At 39.1% G+C, this 26162-nt stretch overlaps 1 protein-coding gene across 4 annotated transcripts in view; it reads right to left on the bottom strand.

Annotated features, from left to right (window-relative positions):
- Window positions 1-26162, bottom strand: part of LOC127644730 (ras-responsive element-binding protein 1-like) — a 57190-nt gene that overhangs the window by 10930 nt on the left and 20098 nt on the right. For all 4 annotated transcript variants that reach the window (XM_052128065.1, XM_052128066.1, XM_052128064.1 and 1 more), the window contains exons 2-7: window positions 20769-20857; window positions 12987-13118; window positions 12676-12896; window positions 6039-6128; window positions 4590-4753; window positions 121-265 (exon numbers count right to left, since the gene is read on the bottom strand). In XM_052128065.1, the coding sequence (XP_051984025.1) occupies window positions 121-265; window positions 4590-4753; window positions 6039-6128; window positions 12676-12896; window positions 12987-13118; window positions 20769-20772 (756 nt within the window). In that variant the 5' untranslated portion in view covers window positions 20773-20857. The remainder of the gene's footprint in view (window positions 1-120; window positions 266-4589; window positions 4754-6038; window positions 6129-12675; window positions 12897-12986; window positions 13119-20768; window positions 20858-26162) is intronic.

Raw genomic sequence — 26162 nt, 5'->3', positions numbered from 1 at the left:
AAAGGTGAATTTCCAAAAAGTCACACAGGTTTAAAACAACATTAGTGTGATAAAATGATGACAGAATTTTAATTTGAGTGAACTGTTCTTTTAAAATCAGCAACAAGGGTGGAAATGTACCTTTTTATTTGGTGGCTCATCAGCCTGCTCCCCTTCATCCTCCACACTAGGCTTTCTCTTAGTAGAGAGTCGACGGCGCTTGTTTATTGGAGAAAGACTGGGCGTAGAAATACCATTTGCATCCTTTACATGAATTTTTATGTGCCTGCAGAAATAAATAACTCTTTAACTTAAAAAAAAAATTAATTAGAGTTAAACTTTCAGACAAGGCTTTGTAAACATCAAAGTTTATCTTGACAAACCTTACCAACATAGTTATTATTGTGTGCTTCTGCACACTCATGGTCAATAATTTGACTATATTGGACTGTTAGACATGCCACTTTTCATACACTAATCTTACAGTGAACAAGCTCTATAGGCCTACCTATTAATGACCATAGTGAAAATGAGAGAAATTAACCTGCTTAATTAAGCAATGAGCAAAGTGACCACTTACTGACATTTGCATTTATATAACCTGTTCCATGTATTTATTAACCTAATCTATGTTGAATATTCTCTGTTTTGATGCTATAGCACAGTGGCTACTGGAATACTTCAATACTTAAGAAGTGTATCACACAAACAAGGACAGGGAAAAGTGGCTGAGCTGAAATGCAATAAAATGGACAGTGGAGACATTCTGTCTCAGAGGTAAGAGGTAATATGTGCAAGCAAAATACTGAGAATCACATTACAACATGCTGGAGCATGTGTACCCCCCACCCACCTTTCAGGTTCAACCAGATACTAGGTCTCTGATGCTGTTGCTTAGCTGTTAGAGTGACTGAGCATGTTAGAGTGAATATGTTTTACAAATAAATGTGTAGTTATATGCTTTCACTGTATTGAGGTGTATAGTGTTTATGGTCATTCACTGAATGTATATGTATGGTCAAGTGGAAGGGAGGGAAAAAAGTCAGCAGACCCAGTGGTAAGAATTTTGTTTTACACTGCAGCCATAGATATTTATAGCAGATTGGCAGTGTGATGGCCACACACATGTGGACCCAACCCTGACAGCCTGAATCCTGTTCCATCTCACATCTCATGTCTCTCATCTTACTTACTCACAGTAGAAAACTGGACTGAAACAGTATCTGCATCATAAAGTTATTGAGCAATCATAATTCCAATTCTAGCAATTTCTTGTCACATGCCCCTTAATCACACGTTGAAGTTACTGTACCTGTTGATGCAGGACCAATGACTTAATTTTTCCTTCTGCAATGCTTCATCATTAGTGCCAGAGGGCAGTGTAGGGAAAATTGCTCAATAGCTTGATGTTCTGCCAGACAAGATTGAGTTTTAAAATTGTAAAAACAAACCCTTAAATCTATGATGTACTTTGGCCCCAAAAATATTTCGAAATATCCAACCAAGGGATTCTTATTTTAAAGAACTATAGCACAAACACATTTCTTAAAGGGACGGTTCACCCAAAAATGAAAATTCCCTCATCCCAGATGTGGATGTCTTCTGCTGAACACAAAGATTTTTTGAATAATATCTCAGCTCTATTGGTCCTCACAATGCAAGTGAATGGTGACCAGAATGGTGACCTTTTACCATAAATCTCCACTTTCACTTTCAAAATGTGAAAGAATGTGGAAATGATGTTTTTTTTTTAATAAAAAAGGACTTAAATATTGATCTTTTTCTCACCCACACCTATCATATTGATATGGGTTAAACCACTGTCATATGGATTACTTTGGCCTTAATGTGATCTTTGGAGCTTCAAAGTACAGGTCACCATTCACTTGCATTGTAAGGACCCAAAGAGCTGAGATATTCTTATAATATGGCATGAGGTTGAGAAAATGATAGAATACAAATTTTGATTAACTATCCCTAAAAATGTTTAACAAAAAGGAGTTATATATATATATATATGACACTTTCTGGTTGTTAAACATGATGGATCATCCATAGTTAATGCAATAAACTAGACCTGTGGTTACTCTGCTAGGGTATCATGGGAGCAGATAAAGTAAAAAAATTGTTAAGAAATGTTAAGTTAATTCTGACTAACTCTCTAACATAATTTGTTGGATGCATCTGGCAGATGCCAGTTGATTTGATATTTTGTTATCCAATGCAATGATCATTCATACATTTTTAACCGGACATGAACTTAAGTGTCCCAATAGTGTCCAAATAATTTTGGAGCCCCCTTCTCCTCACCCCCTCTCTTTTTTTCCCCTCTCTTCCTCACACAAACTTCTTCCACCCCCATCTGGAATGCCTGCATGTCTCAACTGCACAAGGAAGCCCTCTATGCACATCCCATCAACACAAATAAAAAGAGTCCAGTCACACAACAAACCCTCAATCACAAAGACTATTTTAAAGGAAAGTATGGACACAGAACAATGCCAAAATACAAATATAAGAGATATAAAAGAGAGAGGCTAGTGCAAACATCAGTCAGCCTTGAGAAACAGGCCTCTCACATCAATGTACAGACATTCCTTCATCCCTCCCAACCCTCCCTCTGTGCTGGCCCTCCTCCTCCACAAACCAACAAGCTCCTGTTAATTCAGCCTACAGCCTGTGCATACAGTAACACTTCCATTTTTTGTTGCAACTGTATATTTTGTATATTTTTAACATACAAAACACATATAAAACCAAATGTAGTAAGAATGCATTGCTTGGAAGGATTTTATTGTTCCTATCTTACAGTTAAAAGATACAAAATAGCAGACGTGCTAACTGATGTAGTAATATTTTCTCATCTCTTTTCTTTAAAGATGAATTGTATAACTGGCAACTATAATTAGGCATTTGCAGGGTGATTTCCCTGAAAAGTGTAAAAACTGTAGCACTTTCAAAACAAAAATGTGATTGATTATTTGATTCCAAGTGACTTTGAACAGTGCTTGCGTGTGTCTGCGGGTGTGCACTTTGTATTTTTCCCCTCAGTGCTTGTTGTAGGTAAGATGTGTCATGTGCATCAGCTACACTTATTGTCGGTGTTTAGTTTCAGTTTCATCAGTGATCTGCATCAAATAAATAAAAAAAAAATAAGTTCTGTCTCTCCTACAATGCATTTACTGCGAGGCGAGCCCTATGCAAATACTCAGTAACATATTTCACATTTTCCCCATGCTGACATAGCGCTGTTTGAGTGGAGTAAAGTTTACGGTACATAGAGTATGTAGATTTAACAGCCAGATGCTTTTACACTTGGCCGAGTTTCATCTGGAATTAATCTCAAAACCACCTCGAGAGGTTTTATACCTGTCTTGAATCCATCTTTGAGGGCATTATACTTTGTCTTTTCATGATCAGACAGCTATACGATCAGCAAAAACCCATGAAGTGACCAAGTGTAAATACCCCCCTTTTTGTCCAACCAATTATTTTTTAATTCTGTTTTGTGGCCCAGAAATTCCATACTGCACCTTTAAAATGCCTAAAAGTGCTAAAACCTGGCTAATTTATTAAAGGGATTGTTCACCCAAAAGTAAAAATTCCCTCATCATTTACTCACCCTCATGCCATCCCAATTGTGTATGACTTATTTTCTTCAGCAGAAAACAAAGTAAGAAAAATATTTAAGCTCTGAAGGTCCTCACAATGCAAGTAAACATTAGCTCCAAAAATCACATAAAGCAAACATAAAAGTAATCCATAAGACTTCAGTGGTTAAATCTATAGCTTCAGAAGCGATATAATATACAGTATGTGGGTGAGAAACAGAACAATATTTAAATCCTTTTTTACTCTAAATCTCCACTTTCACATTCACTTTCAGATGTAAAAGTGAAACTAAACAGGCACCACATTTGAATTTCAGATGTATTAGTGAAAGAGGATTTTTAGAGAAAAAAAAAGGATTTAAATTTAGGTCTAGTCATTTAGTCATAACGATCACATTTATGTATCCTTTATGTGATTTTTGGAGCTACAAAGGTCTGATCACCATTCACTTGTATTTTATGGACCTACAGAGCTGAGATATTCTTCTACAAATCTATTCTTCTACAAGCGGTGGATAACCGTTTTATGCTCTGGGGTTACTGAACAGAAGGTCAGGGGTTCAATCCCCAAGATGCCACTGTTGGGCCCTTGAGCAAGGCCCTTGATCCTATCTGCTCCAGGGGGGCCTTGCACTCTGACCCCATTTCAGCTGGGATATGTGAAAACAAATACATTTCACTGTATATATGCAAAAATGTATGTATAATGTGTGACCAAAATAAAGGCTTCTAAGGCTTCTAGGCTTCTAATTATTTATGGAATAGGGATATAAGGATAGTTAAGCACTGAAACATGTCAAAGTTGGGTGATACTTTGGTTGCGGGAGAAGCATGGCTTATTTTTCAGGGGATGATTTAGCACTTCCAAGCAACTAACCAATTAAACAAGGAACTGGATACTCCCTGGTGTATGGACATGCTGAGTCTGACATTAACATAAACAACAGTTAAACATCTGCAAAAACTCCAAAACACTGTTCTACTCAGGTGAAAAATTACCTGTGCATATTTCCATTGGTGGTGAAGGTCTGGCAACATATTCCACACTTGTATGGCCTTTCTCCACTGTGTACCAGCATGTGGCGGTCCAAAGAGCTGGCCGAGCTCAGAGCCTTCCCGCAGATACTGCAGGAGTGATCAGTGCCTCCACTGTCTGTATTATGCTGAAGGAGAAAAGAATATACAAACTCCAGTTTTAGTTTAAATTATGACATAGACTATTAATGACTTTAAAGGAACAGTTCACCCCAAAAATTTAAACTCCGGCATAATGTACTTACCACATTTCAAACCTGTCTAACTCACTTTCATATGTGGAACACAAAAGGAATTTTTAAAAATGAATATCCTGGTCCTTCTATTCAATGGTAACTAATAAAGATTAACTTCAAAGCTTACAAAGGATCCCTAAGCAACCTAAAATTAGTTCACGTGGCTCATGCGTCATATTCCAAGTATTCTGAAGACGATAAGGTTTGGTGAGAAACACCCCAAAATGTACATTATTTTCAGTAAAATCATGAAATTTGTTGCACTTTCACAACAGCTATGAGAGAAGCTCATTTAATAGTTCTAAAAATAATGCAACTGCCATTGTAACAAACAGATCTGGTTATTCACAAAACAATTCCTTTAGTGTTCTGCATAAAAAAGTACATAATTCTGGATTGGAACAGATTTACAGAATACAAAATTACATCTCAGAAGACGAGCAAATAATGAAAGAATATAATTTTTTTTGGCTCAGCGTATTGCTTGGTAAACTTCCATGTTTGATTAATTGTTGATATGTGAATTCTAGTATTCACCCAAAAATGAAAATTCTCTCATAATTTACTCACCATCATGTCATACCATATGTGTAGGACTAACTTTCTTCTGCAGAACACAAGTGAAGGTTTTTAGGAGAATATGTCAGCTATGTTGGTCCATTCAATGCAAGTGAAGATGAACTTTGAAGCTCCAAAAAGCACTTAAAGGCAGCATAATAGTAATCTATACGACTCCAGTAGTTAAATCCATGTGTTCAGAAGAAATATGATATGTGTGGGTATGAAACAGATCACTATTTTACTAAATATTCTCTTCCCTGCTTTGTAAGAAAAACAAAAGAAGAATGTGGACGCAAAAGTGAAAATGGACATTTAAAAGTAAAACAGGACATAAATACTGATGTTTCTTACCCACACCTATCATATAATTTTTAAAGACATGGATTAAACCACCATTCACTTGCACTGTATGGACCAACAGAGCGGAGATATTCTAAACATTTTTATTTGTGTTCAGCAGAACAATGAAAGTCATACACATCTGTGATGGCATGAGGGCGAGTAAATGATGAAATAAGTTTAATTTTGGGTAAACTATCTCTTTAAAACAACATTTTGGCAGTTCAGTAAAGAGGGGTACAGGGATGTGTTGGTGTGTTTGTGTAAGGGCACGTACCTGTCTGATATGCATTGTGAGTTGGTGCTGTGTCATGCAGTTTTTGTTACACAGAGGGCAAATGAATTTTGAGTGTTCTTCTTTGACTTCCTGTGGAAGACACAAAAACAAGTCAAACAAAGATCTCTACTCATGTCACTCAATTTGTTTATTTTTTGTTATAGATGTTGAAGAACTTTATACAGTGTGTGCATACATCAATATATATCAGCCACAACATTAAAACCACTGATATGTGAAATGAATACCGTAACATTTATTTTCTCATTACAATGGCACCTGTCAAGGGGTGGGATATATTAGGTGACAAGTGAACAGTCAGTTCTTGAATTGCATGTGTTAGCAGCAGGGCAAAAATGGGCAAGCGTAAGGATCTGAGCGACTTTGACAAGGGCCAAATTGTGATGGCTAGATGACTGGGTCAGAGCATCTCCAAAACGGCAGGTCTTATGGGGTGATCCCGATATGCAGTGGTTAGTACCTACAAAAAGTGGTCCAAGGAAGGACAACCAGTGAACCAGCGACAGGGTCATAGGTGCTCAAGGCTCACTGATGCATGTAGGGAGCGAAGGCTAGCCCGTCTGGTCCAATCCCACAGAAGAGCTACTGTAGCACAAATTGCTGAAAAACTTAATGCTGGCCATGATAGAAAGGTATCAGAACACACAGTGCATCACATGCTTGCGTAGCTGCAGAGCGGTCAGAGTGCCCATGCTGACCTCTGTCCACCACCTACAATGGGTACGTGAGCGTCAGAACTGGACCATGGAGCAATGGAAGAAGGTGGCCTGGTCTGATGAATCATGTTTTTTTTTAGGTCATTTGGACAGCCGGGAGCACTATGGCAGCGCTACTCAACACGCAGCTTTGGTGGCCCGTGTTATTATCTCATCATCAGAAATATACAGTATTAATCAGCAGCCTATAAAATCTCTAAGAATTGTGAGGATTTACGCAAGTTCTGTACATTGCTGTTTCACATTAGAGTAGGAGTTCTACTGCAAGAGCAAATTACAAATAAATAAATAAATAAATAATATTTGTTATGATGTTGTGATCTACTTTGGCACAAAATCTTAATGACTTGTTACTGAAGGACTTTGTTACTGAAAGACTTTTGGTGCTAATTTTGCTTTTATTTTTGAACACATCTCTGGAGTATGTGATGTTGAATACTCATGGTGTTTGTTAGTTAACAATCAATGACAACAGAACTGCTCTATCAGAAAACGAACAGTAACACCCCATATGTTTAAAAGTCACTAAAAGGGATAGTTCCCCCAAAAAATGTAATTCTCTGATAATTTCCTCACCCTAACGCCATCCCAGATGTGTATGACTTTCTTTCTTCTGCAGAACACAAATTAAGTTTTTTAAAATAGACCAGAAATTTGAAGCTCCAAAAAAATTCATAAGACTCCAGATATGCAGTGGTTAGTACCACTGCATTTCTTCAGAATTGATATGGTAGGTGAGGTTGAGAAACAGTTCAATATTTAAATATTTTTTTACTTTAAATCTCTGCTTGTACTTTCACATCTTGAAGTCAAGTGTGGCGCCTGTTTAGTTTAACGTTAACATCTGTAAGTGAAAAGTGGATATTTATAGTAAAAAAGCCAAGGACTTAAATACTGATCTGTCTCTCATCCACAGAGCCGAGATATTTACATCATAATCATAATTTCTCTTCAGCAGAAGAAAATAAGTTATACACATCAAGGATGGCATGAAGGTGAGAAAAAGTATATATATATATATATATATATATATATATATATATATATATACACACATACACACACACACATACACAGTATATAATCATACAAACTAAGAGTGTGGCCCTTGAGGGTACAGGGATCCAGCTTTGTGGCCCCTGACCGAAGTTGAGTAGCCCTGCACTATGGGAAGAAAGCAGGCTGGCGGAGGCAGTGTGATGCTCTGGGCAATGTTCTTCTGGGAAATATTGGGTCCTGGCATTCATGTTACTTTGAAAGAAAATAAAGATTGTTACAAACCACATACATCCAGTCATGGCAACGGTATTCCCTGAGGGCAGTGGCCTATTTCAGTAGGATAATGCACACTGCCACACTGCAAAAATTGTCCACGAATGGTTTAAGGAACATGACAAAGAGTTCAAGTTGTTGACTTCCCAGATCTCAATCCGAACGAGCATCTATGGGATGTGCTGGACCAACAAGTCCGATCCATGAAGGCCCCAGGACTTGAAGGATCTGCTGCTAATATCTTTGTGCCAGATACCACAAAAGATGGCTCTTGTGGAGTCCATGCCTCGACAGGTCAGAGCTGTTTTGCCGACACGAGGGGGACTTACACGATATTAGGCAGGTGGTTTTAATGTTTTTGCTAATCTGTGTATATATATATGTAAGCAATATCACACGAGCAAGTGTGCGATATGGCCCAACATCAGCACTGCTGTGATTACCTATGGCACTCGGCCTGCGGTCGAATCACAGCAGTGATGATGTAGGACCATATAGCACGTTTGCGAGTGTGATATTGCTTATATACAACAGTTCTTTTTAAACTAGTACTTTTAAAAAAAAAAAAGAAAAACTGAGTACGGTCATAAAAACGCATTTGTGCATGGAACTACTTTCTTACGCGACCGATCAGAATCTGCCGTTGCTGGTTCAAAACAAATGATGCGTCCAAACCTCCATTAGTAATTCAAAATGTTCACTTCAGAAATAGTATCATGGCTTGTGCTGTTTCTAACAAGTCATTGGATAAACAAGGATAGATGGATGGATGTGTTTGTCTGTGTGTGTGAGAGAGAGAGAGAGAGAGAGAGATGGAGCGTGTGTGATCACCTGTAGACACACCCAATCAGAGATGCTTACAGTTTTTTGAAGGTCAGCTTTCTAAGTGGAATATAGACGTCCAAACGGGGTATTTCTCTCTATTTCGGGGTAGCCTGTGCGCAAATGTCATTCACTATAGAAACAGCGATGTCCTCAGCTATTTTAAACAGTATGTATCCAATGTGGAAACTAACAGAGCACTGTTCTATGTAAACAATGACTAACAGATTCACTTTACGTCACCAACTGGCTCATATTACACACAAAAAAGATCTTTTGCCACCACCTGCTGGCTAACATATGTAATTTCAAAAATAAAGACAATAACTCCTAACACATATGCACTACACTTACACTTTAGTTTAGAACTGCACGAACACAAGCGGAGTGATACACACAGTGAAGCCTCTGAGTGCTGATGCTGTCACACCATCAGTGCTCATGGAACGACTCTCGTCCAATCAGAATATATATATATATATATATATATAAGGGCTGGGCTAACGCGCCGACGTCATCGACGCAAAAAATACGTTGACGCAAAATATGCGCTTCAATTCGTCAGACCCAAAACAAAGATGGTGGCGCCGGAGAGTAGTAGCAACACGAGTGGCTCCTCAGACTATCAGAAGTGCAAGGCACTTGTTCCTCTAAAGTATGGGAATTCTTTTAAATTAAAGGAAACAATTCCGTGATATGTCGTCTTTGCAAAATGGAGATGGCCTTCCATTCTAGCACCACGGCAATGCACCAGCACCTGAAGAGGCGCCGCGCGCACGTGCACACACAGTATTCTTAAAAAGGAAAGTGTCAGAGTGTAAGTTGTTATTTGCATGTGAATGAAGATGCTTTTTTTCAGTAAGCTAGGCCTATGTGCAACATAAATGTTGAATTCTGAATGTTTATTTTCATTATTTATTTTTTGTTGGAAAAGCACTTTCTGTATTAGCTTAAAGCCCCCATGTTTACAATAGTTACTGTATTCTTTCAATAGCTCTAAGAAAGGGTGGCTGGGTGACCTTTTAATTTTTTTATTGAATGCTAGACATCAAGTTGTTGTTATTTTATTCTGAAAGAAGAATTACAAGATGCACTTTTTTCAGTAAGCTAGGCCTATGTGTTTTCAAGGCTTCAAGGTTTTATTGAATGCTACCTCTGACTAAGAATGCATTACTTTGCACTTGTATAGTCTTTTATTTTGGAATTTTAAGAACAATAAACATATATTGCAATGTTAAGGAATTCATTTTTTTTCATTCAGATATGTAAATCAACATGTATAAATTGCTATTAGTCAATTAATGGGGAGATAATCGAATCGGAATGGAAAAATTAATCGATGCATCGAAAAAAATAATCAGGAAATTAATCGTTTAAAAAAATAATCGTTTATCCCAGCCCTAATATATATATATTATATATAGTTTATATAAGACAAATGTTGCTCTTTTTGACCCCAAAACCCCAGAGAGACATATTTGTTCCCCAGTGAGAGATAAACACAATAGGTGAAACAGATGCAGGATGTAGCCTGCCTGCTGAAGACAGTATGTGTCAGAGCTGTAGGACCGGTTGTGCACTCTCGTCACATGTGTAACAAGTGGCTTCTCCATCTGTTTATACAGAAAGCAGCAGCACAGGCTGGAGAAGAGCATCACTAATTAAGTAGGCAAGAACTTTTGCGGTAGAGCAGCAGTGCAGAATACCCTCTCAGCGTATAGAAATACTGTTAGTGCTGGGGGAGGGATACCAGAGGGGGTTGGGGGACTGAAACACCTGTTTTCTCTACAGAGAAGTGTTTCAGTAAAATCACACACTTTAATTGAAGGCATAAGACATGCATCAGCCCTGACAAAGGGGGGATTGAGAAAGGGCAAGGACCATTTGTTGCCAGTTGCCAGTCATTAAAGGGGTATTGGTGTAGCTCAAGACCGGTTGCCCACTGAAGCTAAGCAGGGTTGAGCCTGGTCAGTACCTGGATTGCAGCCCTCCAGGGGAAAACTAAGGTTGCTGCTGGAAGAGGTGTTATGGAGGCCAGCAGGGGATTCTCACCCTGCAGTATGTGTGTGTCCTAATGCCCCAGTATAGTGACAGGGACACTATACTGCAAAAAGGCACCATCCTTCCGATGAGATTTTAAACCGAGGTCCCGACTCTCTGTGGTCATTAACAATTTCAGGGAACTTCTCGTAGAGTAGGGGTATAACCTCGGTGTCCAACAATCATGGCCTCCTAATAATCCCCATCCATAAATTGGCTCTATAACTCCTAACAAACAATAGCTAGTGTGTGCTGAGCGTACTAGTGCACTATAGCTGCTGTCGCATCATCCAGGTGGATGCTGCACATTGGTGGTTGTTGAGGAGAGTCCACTGTTCACTGTGTAAAGCGCTTTGAGTGTAGTGTCAGAACAAATGTGCTATATAAATGCAACATTCATTCATGCCACTGCCACTCTGACTGACTACCGTAATTTCCGGACTATTGAGCGCACCTGAATATAAGCCGCACCCACTGATTTTTACAAAAAATATGATTTTGAACATAAATAAGCCGCACCTGTCTATAAGCCGCAGGTGCCTACCGGTACATTGAAACAAATGAACTTTACACAGGCTTTAACGAAACACGGTGTGGCAGCGGGGGCGTGGTCAAGCGCCCGGGCGCTTACACCTGAGCTAAATTATGTCTTAACACCGGTGTCTAATTTCAGTAAGCATGGGGAGAGCGGCATAAAAAGGCAGCAGCCACAGAGCTGAGAGAGTGACACATGTCAGTCTAGTGTTGGCGCATAGAAGAATTGAGAAACTTTATAAAATTGATTATAAACATTGCTGTGGCCATTAAAAGCCTTACCTGGAACGTCAAGTGCCCTGCTGAAAACTGTCACACTGGTGCCCGTGTGACAGTTTTCCCAAGAAGGACACGTGAAGCAGGGCACTTGAAATTAGACACCGGTGTTAGACATAATTTAGCGCAGGTGTAAGCGCCCTTACAGCTTTTCTCTCCCGGACGGGTGCTTGACCACGCCCCCGCTGCCACACACGGCTTGTAATAAAACATTTGCAGTAAACAGCAGCCTACCAAGAAAGTCATTGGTCACTATCTTCCTCGTCCTGTGCACTGAAACCACTGAAGTCATCTCCTTCGGTGTCAGAGTTGAATAGCCTCAGAATAGCCTCAGCTTTAGTTTAGAGTCAATTCCTCACGCTGCTGTTTCCAACGTCTTATCATCGACTCATTAAGACCAAGCTCCCGTGCAGCAGCTCTATTTCCTTCTCCAACAGCCAGATCAATCGCCTTCAACTTGAAAGCAGCATCATATGCGTTTCTCCATGTCTTTGCCATGGTGAGGGTGACAAAATTACTACCGTAATCAGAATGATGGGAAGTTTGAGCGCGCTCGATTTAATCTAAACAGTAGGCTAAACAAAAAAAGTTGTTTGACCTTAACCCGTTTGGCAATTTCATCGGTCTAATGAAAGCTTCACGCCACCAAAAAACTGAGCACGTCACACAATGTTTTTTTTTTTTTTATAAAATTTCAAAGCGGGAAAAATCCATATATTAGCCGCGTCATTGTATAAGCCGCGAGGTTCAAAGCGTGGGAAAAAAGTTGCGGCTTATAGTCCGGAAATTACGGTAATCAAAATCTGCAAGCTACCACAGTAAAAAAATACCATATCAAAGTACTCACCATGATATTACCATCTAATGCCAATATTGAATCATGGTCCCACCACAATACTTTTTTTGTAAGGTTACTAGCTCTTCTTTGTATTTTAAGCAGATACCAGCTGCTTTACCTGATTTCTTCTCCCAGTACGACTGATTAAGGGCGATTTGCTGGTTATACTGGGAGATGCTTTCATGGAGTCAGAATTGATCTGGCCCACATTCATCACAGTGCTCATCATAGAGTTGATGGAGGACAGCCCCACTTCTGGCCTTACTCCACCTTCATCTTCTTCTGCCACATGTGCTTGTTTGTCCATTCTATCATAGTCTGCTTCCCTCTTTAGATTAACTGTAAATTACAAATGTTACATCATTATCATTACAATTTAACCTTTACAATTTGCTTGCAGAAGACCTTAGCGTAACTGTAGCATCTTACCTTCTACAGGTTCAGGAAGAACTGTGGAGGGCTGATTCTTCACTGCCTCTTCTGACAATTGAGATTGTTCATTTATGTCAACAGCACCAACACCATCACTGACATTCTTATCAGGGGAGGCACGCTCCATGTCTAAGATTAAAGAATGTATTTTTACTCACACAGAATGTGTAAGATGGAATGTAGTCATTCATAACAGTACATAAACAAGTGCTCCAGGGCTGATACAAGAATGCAATGAAATACTACATCCATTTGCACATGTGTAATAACAGATGCCCTATTGATTCTTTATTTTTCCACCTGCAGAAATCCAAATGGAAATGATATGTTACTGTATAATACCTCAAAGGAGATTGTAGGTTTAGTAGTGATGTCTGGTAAGTAATTCAGGCAAACCACAGATTGTACATAAAGATTGAAGATTGAAATCTCTGCAAATGCTTTAACTGGCTTCACGAATGCCAGGAAGAATTTCATTGGTCAACTTTCTCTTTTACATGCACTTAGTGGATGTTGTCATATTGCAAGCTCAAACGGACGACACTGAAGAAAAAAAAAAAAAAAAGATTAGTTGGCTCAACTATAACGTTTGAAAATAAATCTCTTCTTTGCAGAAACTTTTAGCTTTTCTTAATTTGCATTAATCTGTACAACACAAAATATAAATTATTAGGTGATCTTAGAGTGAGTTCCTTGAACTTCTTTGGCTTAAAAATCCATAAAATTAGGGGGCCTGGGTAGCTTAGAGAGTATTGACGCTGACTACCACCCCTGGAGTCGTGAGTTCGAATCCAGGGCGTGATGAGTGACTCCAGCCAGGTCTCCTAAGCAACCAAATTGGCCCGTTTGCTAGGGAGGTTAGTGTCACATGGGGTAACCTCCTGTGTTTACTATAATGTCTCCACGGTAACACCCTCAAGAAGCCACGTGAAAAGATGCGTGGATTGTTGGTCTCGGACGTGGAGGCAACTGAGATTCGTCCTCCACCACCCAGATTGAGGTGCGTCACTATGCCACCACGAGGACTTTGAACGCATTGGGAATTGGGCATTGGGTAGAAAAGAAACCCATTTCTACCCCATTGGGCATGGGGTAGAAATTGGGTAGAAAAGAAAATTCCATGACTGTCTATAAAAAATGTGGACTCTGTGAAGTACAAACATGTTTTTTGACATTTTTAACAAATGTAATACCTTAAACATTACAGTACCCGTTAAGAATATACACCGATGCGAGTGAAAACACTGGAAACCGCCAGTCGAATCATGGAACACTTCCGCGTTCAGGAAAAAGTTGGATAATAGGACAATTTCACTGTTTTTTTTCCTTCCGCTTGTCTGTGTTTGCAGTGTGCCAAATAGGCTGTCAATGTGCTTACTCGGCGATAACACCCCACATAAAAAATATTGTGTACCGATATCCAATTATTTAGAATAGCATCTGACGATACAGATAGTTTGGTGGTTCTGCTATTTATGTTACCTTGTTTCAAATCATTGATAATAAATTACACAACTTCAAAAGATATTTAAATATTAACTTTTTTCTCTTTTTTATAAATGTTTTCGATGTTTCAATGAAACTGTCTCTAATAAAGGACATTATTCACATACATTAGCATTATAATCTCATTAGCATAAGGTCCTCATGGTGGCACGGTAACTCTCCTCAATCCGGTCAACAAAGTCAACAATTTGCTATTGTTGTGTACATACAATCAGTGTTCGATTGTAGAAAGACGTGTTCGATTTGGCGCAAAATCGCTGGTTGATGACGTTCATCCTTGCGTCATTACATCATGTCCACACACACACACAGGAAAGAAGTACCGGCTGTCTCATTTTCTGGCTAGTGAAATTAACTGCACTGTTCAACTCAGTTCAGTAACACTCACACAGTTCAGTCTAGATGGATGTTTATCAGTTATCCATTTGGCAAAGTTGTTTACCTGCTATAATGCTTGGATGTGTTTTCTGGTATGGTTGTAGAAGCTTTTAATGCTTGTCATGCTTTTATGAATCAAACATTACTTGTGTGTTAACCAATCGTGATGTATCAATGTTGAAGTTACTGTGACATGTTTAATTTGGATGACTTCTGAAACTGATTTCTTGTAATTGTTATATTGCATATTTAAGCATGTATTTTTTATGTTTAATAAAGTATATTTGATCTACATCATTACCGAATCCTCATTTTATGTTTTTAGTTCACAGCGTTATTGTGTACATTGCATAGACATGCTATTGTAATAACCGGCTGGACTCATATCAGCCATATTATTGTTGAACCACATAATTGAAAATTGTAGTACAATTCAAACATTAATAGTGGATAAATCATTTGAATAATCATATTAAGATATACTGGTGGTGGCTGAGGAGAGTCCCCTGTTCTCTATTTAAAAGTGCTTCGAGTGTTGTGTCAGAAAAGCGATTTAAGTGGAAAATTCATTGATTTGAATATGTAAATAACAGTCTTGTTTATCTTCATCAAAGCAAGTAATATTTCAGTTTCAATGTTTAATCGTATAACATAATATCAACATGAAAACGGCACATTAGGACTCCGGCTCCAGTCATGATCACACACAGGAATTGTCCATGTGGCTCAAATTGGGAGATTCATCCACCAGAAGAGCAGTGCCGAATCACGACTGACGTAATGTATTCTTCTGCAAATTGCTTGCAATTTTATGTTTCAACCACAGATATCGCTACAGAGCACTAAGTTATGTAATACAGCATTAACGTAAATTAACTAAATTCTGAAAAATGAAGCTTTTCTCTTCTTGGCTGAAAAAGCTTCTGCTTTATATTTTACAAACTAATCGCATTCCTTGCTTTGTCTATCTTGAATGTGAGTAATCAAACTGGTTGCGTTAAAAGTTTCAAACTCATTTCAAAGTAATTTCACACAAGAAAGATAGTACACAGCACAAATTATAGGCTAATTGTCTGATGCCTTTTTCTGCCCCCTTTCAACAGAAAATAATTGGCTCTGATTATCAGCTGTTTTTAAACAATACTGCGATGTCTGATACAGATGTTTTTCTGACACATATCTAATCTTTTAGTACCATTTTTTTGCCAGAGAAAATAAAAAACATCAATTAACTGACAACATTTTGTCTGAAATGCAAGTTACTTCATATTAAATTCTTGTTTATATAACTTTTATATAAAAGCTGTTGTAGAAAGCTTTTTTAGGACATGAGCGCAAACTATTTATATCAGTGGCTGAGCATGCAAAGCCTGTGTGAAATTTAGAAGTGATAAAACATTATTACAAGAGAGCATATTGTATGCAAACTGTATGTAAATTTATTGGACAAAAAAAAAAAATCTATATTTTGCATTTTAACCTCTTAAGTGGAGCACAAAGTAAGTGAAGATAGGAAAAACACAGAGGCTGTAGACTGTTTGAGGCAGCTGTGAGTGTGTGATACTACAGCAGGAGAGGCCTATCCCAGCGAGGGGGGCCAAGGGTTTGCCAGAGGCGAGGGAGAGAGAGATGAACGACACATTCGTGAGAACACAGGAGGGGAGAGAGAGGAGCCAGGCAGAGATGGAGGAAAAATTTAGAGAAAATTGAAATGTGAGAAATGTGGAGAGAGAGCATTGGAAGAGACTGGGTGCATGTACGCACAGAGGGAGAAACTTGGAAGTCTTTTTGCAGAGTGAAACAGGCACTGAGGCTGAAGGGAGGAACAGTAGGGGGGGTTGGGTTGAGAGTCAAAGCAGGAAGTGTCTGTGAGAGCAGTGGATCTTAGATTGTTGTCTGCTGTTCTCTGTCTTTTTCGCTCTCCCTCTAACCATGCGGTCCTGCTGCAGTTTTGTGACATTGCAGGGTGCAATCCCCCTGGCTGGAGGGGGGAAGGGTTGGAAATCCCCCTCCCAGCTTCCACCATCCCAAAACTGATCATGTACTTCCACTGGTAGGAAAAGTGAGGACTGAGAAGTCTTCCACTTACAGTCCTTTTTCCATAAAATTACACAGCAGAGCCAGACAGAGTTTTGAGGAAGACATGTACAAATTGCACAGTTTAAGGGGATGATACTGGTTTCTGTTGGGGCCTTCAGCCATAATGAGCAACTCTGTGCCCGGCACTAAACAATTTGTTCATGATCTCAAGCAGGGCTATTTAACTCTGGTCACTGTCCTGTAGAGGTTAGTTCCCAACCACCAGGACATGATTTTCTAAGGATACAATTACAGCTCCTATGTCCATGAATGGGGAAAAATAGAAATCTCCAAAATGGTTGCGCAAGATTACGAGCAAAATAACATATTTCAAATCAACAACAAAAAACTATTGTATCATCAGTTGTGCTTCTTTAGCACAGATCACACAAACAAACTTTTCAGACTGTTCCAGCTTATGTGCATGTGTGTTCTCTATGAAAACTGACAATTGATGTCTCAAATAAAGGCCCTTTTGACTGTAAAGTGGAATTTCCATTTCTGGAGCCGCCATAATAGTTAATATTTCTCCCATTCAAAATACCAGTGACACCTCTCATAATAAACGGTCTCTGTAACTGATCAATGTCTTCAGGATTACTTGAAAATTACAGCTTGGTGTGCTTGATTAGGGTTGGAACTAACTCAAGTTTAGCCCTAATTTAGAGCGTGTTATCTTGCCTCAATACAATCAGAGTTACCGGCCGTACCCTTGCAGCACACAAGTGAAGAGAGCTGAGATAGCAATACAGCATAAATCTAAAGATTATCTGGGATTAAACTGTTATTAGCCAGGCATCCCTGGACTAATTGAGAGGGTCAGGCTTAAAGACAGTAATTAATTAGCCACTGGAGCTACTAATGACAACTGATTTGGCACCTCTGATAAATTATCCTCTAATAACAAGTATTATCAGGGTTAACTGGAAACTAATTAAAAAACCCTGAGGTTTCCAGGTTTTCCATGACTGTAGGAACCCTGCATGATAGATTCATAGACCGAAAAAGGAGTGCTGATGCTCTGATGGGACACTGTTCAAGCAAGCACATGACCCCTTACATCTAGAGGCCATAAAAGTGTCTGAGTAAATGGGAGTATGGGGTTCATATGGACCCGCCCTCCTACTGAGAAGAGATAACACTGGATAACGCCAATCCCATCTGCCCCTGACTATCACTATCCTATACACACTTACATATCAAAGTGAACCAGCAGAACAAGAGAAACAACAAAACCACATACCACAAGGTAGTCAAAAACGCATGTGACAACATTGCTTTTGAGGTGTAAATGCTATCTGTGAACAGCAGTGAAGCCCCACCCCTCCCCTGTCAATCAACAGCTGCGTTTCATCAAGAGATTACATTTTTCTGGTTACGAGCATATTAAAATTAAGTAACTGTCCAATCAGAAATGCAAAAAAACTCAGACACATACACAAGCACGAGAACTTCTCGGATCTTCTTCAGTGTGTCTAATAGAAATATGCAGGGACAAGCACATACATTTGAAGCTCAGGTTTTTACAGGAAATCCACTAAAATAATGAATAACTCTGCTTGAAATATTTGCATTCATACAGTGCCTCCACACTGCATGAATGCTCACTGTAGATTAATGCTTTCATTCTGGGCATATTTGTCTGTTTTGTTCCTCTTTTCTTTCATAAGGATGCAGAAGAATGGAAAGTTGTCCCTCCTCGCTTCACCGTTTCTCTCTGTTCCACCAGAGAGTAAGCGGGGAACTTGTGCATTTCCTGTTTGGTGTGGTGACTGGTAAGGTCTGGGGAATTATTTTCCTTTACTTCCTCTAGTTTTCTCGTCACTGTAATTTTTCCCAGAGCCTGTGATCATCCTCCATCTTACATGTTAACCATCTCTCCAACCTCTCTCTCTCTCTCTCTCTCTCTCTCTCTCTCTCTCTCTCTCATACATATATATATATATATATATATATACATATATATATATATATATATATATATATATATATATATATATATATATATATATATATATATATATATATATATATATAAATACAAAATAAAAAAAGAGAAAGGCAGAAGGCAGAAATGTGAAGCTTGTAATTTGATGAAAGCACTTTGTATTATTTGAGCTGTAAAGTTCTCTGAAATCATCATTTTTGCTGTATTACAGGGTTTATGACATTATGTAGTCATGGCAACAAAGTTGTAAATATGGATATAACTTTACAGAGACAAGGCTATTAAGCAATTCTATCACACTAAAATAATGTTAACACGTATATAGTTACGTCTTTTGACTATACTTTTGAAACTGAGTACATTAATGTTGACGGACCGACCCTATTCACTTCTAATGTAAATACCTCACTGTAACCCAGATTTATGCTTTTTTTTTTCAAGAAAAGGAGCGACAACTTGAAATAAATTTTTGTGGTTATCTACGTTATGGTACAAATGCTGTCAACTGAGCTTAACTTGTATTAAACTAAAATATTAATGGAAATGTCAGTTATAATTCAAGTATCAACTTTGTCTCATCTTGTTTTCCTAAAGAGAAATAAAAAAACAGAAGCTATTCACCTACAGTAAGAATATAGAGCTATACATTGTATCTGGGTAGCATAGATAAGGTTTTTTAGAAGAATGTATTATTGCTTTCATGTTGAAATCTTGAACAAGTTTTTTGCATCTTGGCAAATTTCTATTTCTCTATTCTTCTATTATTTCTTTCTATTCAGAGTTCAAGATGTGATACCTGAAATTTGAACAGATTTTCCTCAGTAGAAACATTATATGTGTAATAGACTTAAGCAAAAGTCTCCATTTGATACTCATTAAATGTTATTTGATGTGTTTTTCCTTTCCTCTAAACATGATGTGTTCCTTGTGGCCTCTTTATCAATGTTGCCCACAGTGCAGAGGCATTATAGAAGCAGAACTCTGTTTACCTTGTGAGAGCTGAGTAGAGATGGAGTGGCCTGGAATCCACACACACACACACACACAGACACACACACACACACACACACAGTACTGTGCAAAAGTTTCAGGCAGTAGTGTAATGAGGATGCTTTCAAAAATAATGCCAAGAATAATTTTTATTTATCAATTAACAAACTACAGAAAACATAAAAAATCTAAATCAAGCAACCCATGCCTTTAAAACAGCGCAGATTTTCCTAGGTACACTTGCTCACAGTTTTCAAGGTTGTTGGCAGATAAGTTGTTCCAAGTATCTTCAAGAATTTGACACCGTTTGTCTATCTATTAGGCTGTCTCAATTGCCTCTGTCTCTTCATGTAATCCCACACTGACTCAATGATGTTGAGATCCAGGCTCTGATCGGGACATACCGTCTGTTGTCAGACTCCTTGATCCACTTCTACTGTATTTGCAAAATGAATGTTTGGAAACCTTAAATTGATATTTCCTATTGACAACCCAAAGCAGAAGATATAATATAACCATCTTAAAACAGATGTTTTTGTGAAACATCTAAAATGTGCCTTTAACCTTTGCACAATACTGTATGTGCTTGCCAGATGACAGAGGTTGAGCAACACCTCTTGATCCAGACAGATGTTGATCAGTGCTGATGGTCAGGCATCACTATCAAACCAACACACTAACTACATAGACATATAGTCTCTGAACTCTGATCCCTGGATGAATAACATGACTGAGATCTTTTAGTAGACTTTATGGATAAAGGAATCGGTTGTGAGCCAGTGACCTCTGGACATTTGAACCCAACACTTATGCATGCAACCACACACACACACACACACCAAAGAGTCAATAGTGTCAGGTGTCTTTGGCATATTTACCCATTTTAAGGTCTGGGCTAAACACGTCACAGGGTCATGGAGCCACAGGATCACGGGCACAGGACGAGGGAAAGCAACCTCTGCTCATACTGAAAGAAAGCAAACACACATACACAATTAACACACACACACACACACACACACACAAAGCAAGAAAGCCGAACACATATACACAATCCCTATATGCATCTATGTGCTAAAAAGCAAGTGTTTTGATTACAAAAACATACACACAAGGTTTAAACGGAGTTCACCCACTGGGTAAGCATGAACATGAATGTAAGGTGTTTCCCCTTTGGGATTTATGTGAGAAATCCGTCAGTCTACGATCAGCTTGAGAATAAAGATAGAGTTTTCCCATGAGGCGAATATCCGACCTGAAAGGGCCACATGAGAAAGAGTGACATAATTGTAGATGTGCTCTCTGTAATGTTAAAGTAACCAGCCTCAGGTCTCTTGTTCAGCCGGTAAACTGAAACTGGTTACCACCGCATAACACAAAGTCAGATGCACTGCCAAGTTTCCTTTCTAGAGAATGCAGGACCCAATGCAACAGGCACTTATATAGAACAGCACTACTGGTTTTACAGTTGCATTTCACAAGAGCTGGCATTAAAAAAAGCAGGGACAAAAGAAGACAGAGGAGAGCGAGTATGAATGGGAGAGGATGGAGTGGCGGATGAAATTATGGAGACGGATGGCAAGCAGATCGACAGAGTTTAGGGTTTGCAAGATGCTCAAAACTAAACAGGCTAGTTTAAAATTATCCAGAGAGGAAAAATACATGCTTGTTTATAAGGTCATTCTTGTGATGAAAATAAACAGGGAAGGGCAAAGGGTGGATCTTTTTATTTTTACAGCAAAGAAACTCAAGAGATTGTCTGGGCCATGGACTAGCAGTGCCGATGCATTGTCTGCATGAGCACCATGATGCAACGCAGATTTGAGCCTGGCTGGTGTCAGACCCCCACCTATAAATAAAGAGGAAAAAGGCCTAAACTTACAAATAAGTAGGGTTGGGAACTGAGAACTAGTTCTTGTTCGGAACCATTTTTAAAACAAAAATATTAATACCAAGGGCGAGTCTAGCCCCTTTTTAGGGGTGCTTCAGCACCCCTAAAAAGGAGCTCAGCACCCCTAAAACTTGGAGTAAGAAATGTTGTTATTCTAAAAAAAAAATCGTCTTTGACAAGGTTAAATAATAACGTATGTGTTAAGGATGAAAATGAAAACATTTTCAACAACATTTTTTCAACAACCCCGCTTAGCAAATGGTGTCATCCACTTTTCTTCTTCTACTTCTCCTCTGTACCTGTACCGCTCAGCACGACCGTCACCCAGCGCGAAAACACACGCAGAGTGAGTACCCGTTATGTAGTGTTGTGATCAACTAAGTTGCTCCAAAGCTGTGTCTCACACTTCTTTCCTTTTACCTAGAGTTGTTCTGATTCCGAAACCATATCGGTGAGTACTGGAGTCAGTATCCTGAATCACCATGGTACACCTATAATAAGTGTTCATTTTCGGACTATTTTAGTCCAGCGGGTCGCCGCCGCTGTGGAGTAGCACAGCACCTGGGTGACTCATCCATAGTCATAAACGGAGAGAGAATTAGCGCCGGTTACAATGTTCTTCCGCAAGACGCATGCAGTTCTGTTTATTAACTGCTAGAGCGTGAAACAAAAACAGTAGCGCTTTGATACTCATTTTAACAATCGGGAGTCATGTAAACATGACATCACGTGCGTCTTTTCTGGTCAGTCGTCATGGAATCATGAAGCCCTGGCGTTTGGACCAGAGTAAAACAAACATATCACTGTATACCACCAGTATACCACCAGTATGTGTGAAAACACTCACTGTGGCTTTTTAAATGAATTATTATTCATTCCGAGATTTATATCTGTTATTCTTCAATTGTGGCTGACTATCAAACTAGACAATAAAAGAAAGTTTAATGTTTTTCTTTTGCTGTATTTATTCATTCCTCACACACAGAGGATTTAACCTGAACCAGGCTTAACTCCTGAGCTCCTAGCATTACTCTCTCTCTCTCTCTCTCTCTCTCTGTGTGTGCGTGTGTGTGTGGCCTGCCAGTGAGCAATGGACATACGACAGTTTTTTAAAAGAAAAAAGACAGATTCAGGTGAGAGACTAGGGACAGTCCATAATGACTTCTGTCTTGTTTTTTGTTTTTTTGTTCTTCTGAAAAGTGTTAAGCTAAAGTAACAGATAATGCAAACCAGCTATCTGTTGTTGTATCAAATTACTTATCTAGGCAATGGTCCCCTGCTTTTATTTATTTCAACCCACAATGGAGAATACAGCTTCTCTTGTGAAAGGAATTTGTGATTTAAAAAAAGTTTCTAAGCCCAATAATAATAATAATCTGTGTGCCTTTTGATCATATCCTTAGAATCTGTAAATGGTCTCCATAACATTTTTGTGACATGACAAACTTACCTCAACTCTCCTGCCTACAATATATTTGTGTATGATTGTCAGTGCCAAGGGAAAGAGAGGGAGATGGAGAAGGAGAAAGGGAAAGAGAGGGAGATGGAGAAGGAGAAAGGGAGAGCATGCAGGAAGAACCAGGTGAGGAAACAACAACAATAAATTAACATATAGTGAATAGTGGCAAGCAAAACAGTAACTACTCATACTCCTATACTAACTTATTGGCATTAAGTAGCCTATATTACATTTACTTTTTGTAACATTATTTTACACCACATTTTTTCATAATAAAGGAGGAGGAAAACAACAGGGAGAGTCCATAAGGGATGAGTTGGAATTGACTAGTAAAAGAAATGAAGAGACAGGGAGTGCAACATAGAGACCACCAAGCCAAAGCAGCAGAGACAGAACAGAGCTGTTCAGACTTAGGGGATAAGGACACTGGTCCTAAACAGTTAAAGCTGTCTCAATACCCTCAAACTCAGTTTGGCACACAAAAAAGAGCCTTTCAAGAACAGTGGTTCAAAAGTTTCAGATGGGTGGAATACTCAGCTAGACAAAATGCTGCTTTCTGCTTTCCTTGTAGGGTATTTGGCAAAAATGTCAGAAAGGATGCACTTGTTAATGATGGAGTTAATAACTGGCAAAAGGCACTTAGCAAGTTTCAAAAACATGAAACAACACAATCACATAAGGACAGTGTGGTTTGTTGGAACAGCTACAAAGCAAGCCTGTCAAAAGGGAATGTTGTAGAGCAGATAGAGGCAGCAAGTTCCACTGAAATTAGTGAAAGAAGGCAGTACCTAGAGCGTATTATTGCAGTAACCTGCTTCTTGGGGAAGCAAGGCATAGCATTCAGAGGTCATGATGAAACAGGTGAGAGTCACAACAAAGGCAATTTCCTAGAGTGCATGCCACTTTTGACCAAATTTGATCCCTTCTTGCAGAGATACACAGCCCCTTCAAACACCACGTACCTCTCATCTGATAGCCAAAATGAGATGATAGAGTGCTGTTCACAAGAACTAACAGAAAATATCATCAGTGAGATAAAGGGAGCAAATATGTATGCCATTATGGCTGATGAGGCCAGGGATGGAAAGACAGAACAGTTGGCACTCTGTGTTAGATACGTGTCTGTTGAGGGTGCCGTCAAAGAAAGGTTTCTAGCCCTTACAGAAGTGTCACAGTTTGATGTTACTTCGATAACATCTGCAATTGAAAATCAGTTGGTAAAGAAGGGAATTGATCAGTTGAAATGTGTGGCACAGACCTATGATGGGGCAGCTGTCATGAGTGGGGATGTTGGGGGTGTACAAGCCCATTTAAAAAAAAAAAGCACCCTGAGGCAATTTATGTGCATTGCTATGCACATGAGTTAAATATTGTTTTATGTCACACATGCAAAGCTGTCTCTGAAGCCACAGAGTTCTTCAACATGCTGGAAAGTCTCCATTCTTTCTTTAGTGTCTCCCTTGTAAACCACCATATGTTTGTGGACACTCAAAAGAAGTTAGGGTTGCAACCAAGAGAACTTGTGCAGTTGTCAACTACACGCTGGGCATGCCAGCTTCATTCAGTGACTGCAGTGATTGATAATTTCCCTGCTATCATTGAGTGCCTCTCCACAATCAAGACACCTACAGCAGTTGGATTGAGGGCAAAACTCAGTAAATTCTCCTCAGTGTATTTGCTGATGGTTTTCCACACGCTCCTGTCTGTAACAGCAGGTTTACACAGATACCTACAGAAAGAGACCATTGACATTGCCCAAGCAGTGACATACAAAAATGCAGTGACTGACACCATGAAGCAGAAACGCAGTGATACCACTGCTGCAGATCTGTACTCCAGAACAATAGCTATGTGTGAGGCAAACCAGATAGCAGTAGAATCATCCTCAGGACAGAGGCGGAAGACAAAGAGAATGGATGAATATGTTGTTGAGTCAACTTGTGGGGCAGGCAGTGAAACCTGTGGCTCTTCAGAGTCTGAAGATCTCAAGAGGAAACTTTTGTTTCCTTGTCTGGATCGAATGATCTGTGAACTTGAGAGGCGTTTTTCTGGTGTGATTGAGGATGTGCTCAATGGAATTCAGGCATGCAGTCCAACCTCAGGCCATTTCTTGTCTGAGCCTCATCTGACAGCACTGGCTGTGCATTACCATATTGAACTTAAGTCAGAGGAAGTGATAGTTGCAAAAAACTTTCTGAAGCGCAAGAGTGAGGCTGGTACAGTTCAGGACATGCTAGCAGTGTACAAACTCCTAGATTCGGAAATGTTCCCTTCACTGAAAGCTGTTATGCAGGTTGCCTTGACAATACCAGTTAGCAGCTGTACATGTGAGCGGTCTTTTAGTGCCTTGCGTCGGCTCCATACATGGCTCAGGAGGACCACAGGCCAAAGCAGACTCCAGCACCTAGCTGTGATGTCTGTTGAGAAGGAGTTGCTTGAAAAAATTTAACACCAAAGGGTCATTGACAGGTTTGCCACCCTCAAAGTGAGGCGACATAGATTAACTCTACCAAAGTAGAGCCAAATGGGGATTCAGGTGAAGTACTTCAAAGATTTCCCTCTCTTTCTTTTTTTATATCTTTACTTTCTAAGTATTTTCAAGACCTCTGTAAATAATCTGGATATTTTGGACTTTTTGGTTTTACCTTCTTTTTTTTTTTTGCTCTTGATGTGAAGCTTGTTTTATTATTATTTATTGATGACTTATATTGGTTTATGAAAGTTCAGACAGGTGTGCAACCAGATATGTTAGAGATGGCCATTTGTAAATAATTTACAGAAGATGAATGACATTTTGTTGTCCAAGTACCTGTTACTTTGTTCAATGACAATAAAGTTGAATCTAATCTAACCAATCTGATGACTGTTGATACAAAAGGAGGCACATGGAGTTAACAGTCAGGAAAACCAGCTGAGTGAAGA

Source organism: Xyrauchen texanus, chromosome 6 (genome assembly GCF_025860055.1).
Source record: "Xyrauchen texanus isolate HMW12.3.18 chromosome 6, RBS_HiC_50CHRs, whole genome shotgun sequence".
Taxonomy (NCBI): Eukaryota; Metazoa; Chordata; class Actinopteri; order Cypriniformes; family Catostomidae; genus Xyrauchen; species Xyrauchen texanus.
The sequence above is the reverse complement of the archived record's forward strand: the minus strand, read 5'-3'. Positions and strand labels throughout refer to the sequence as shown.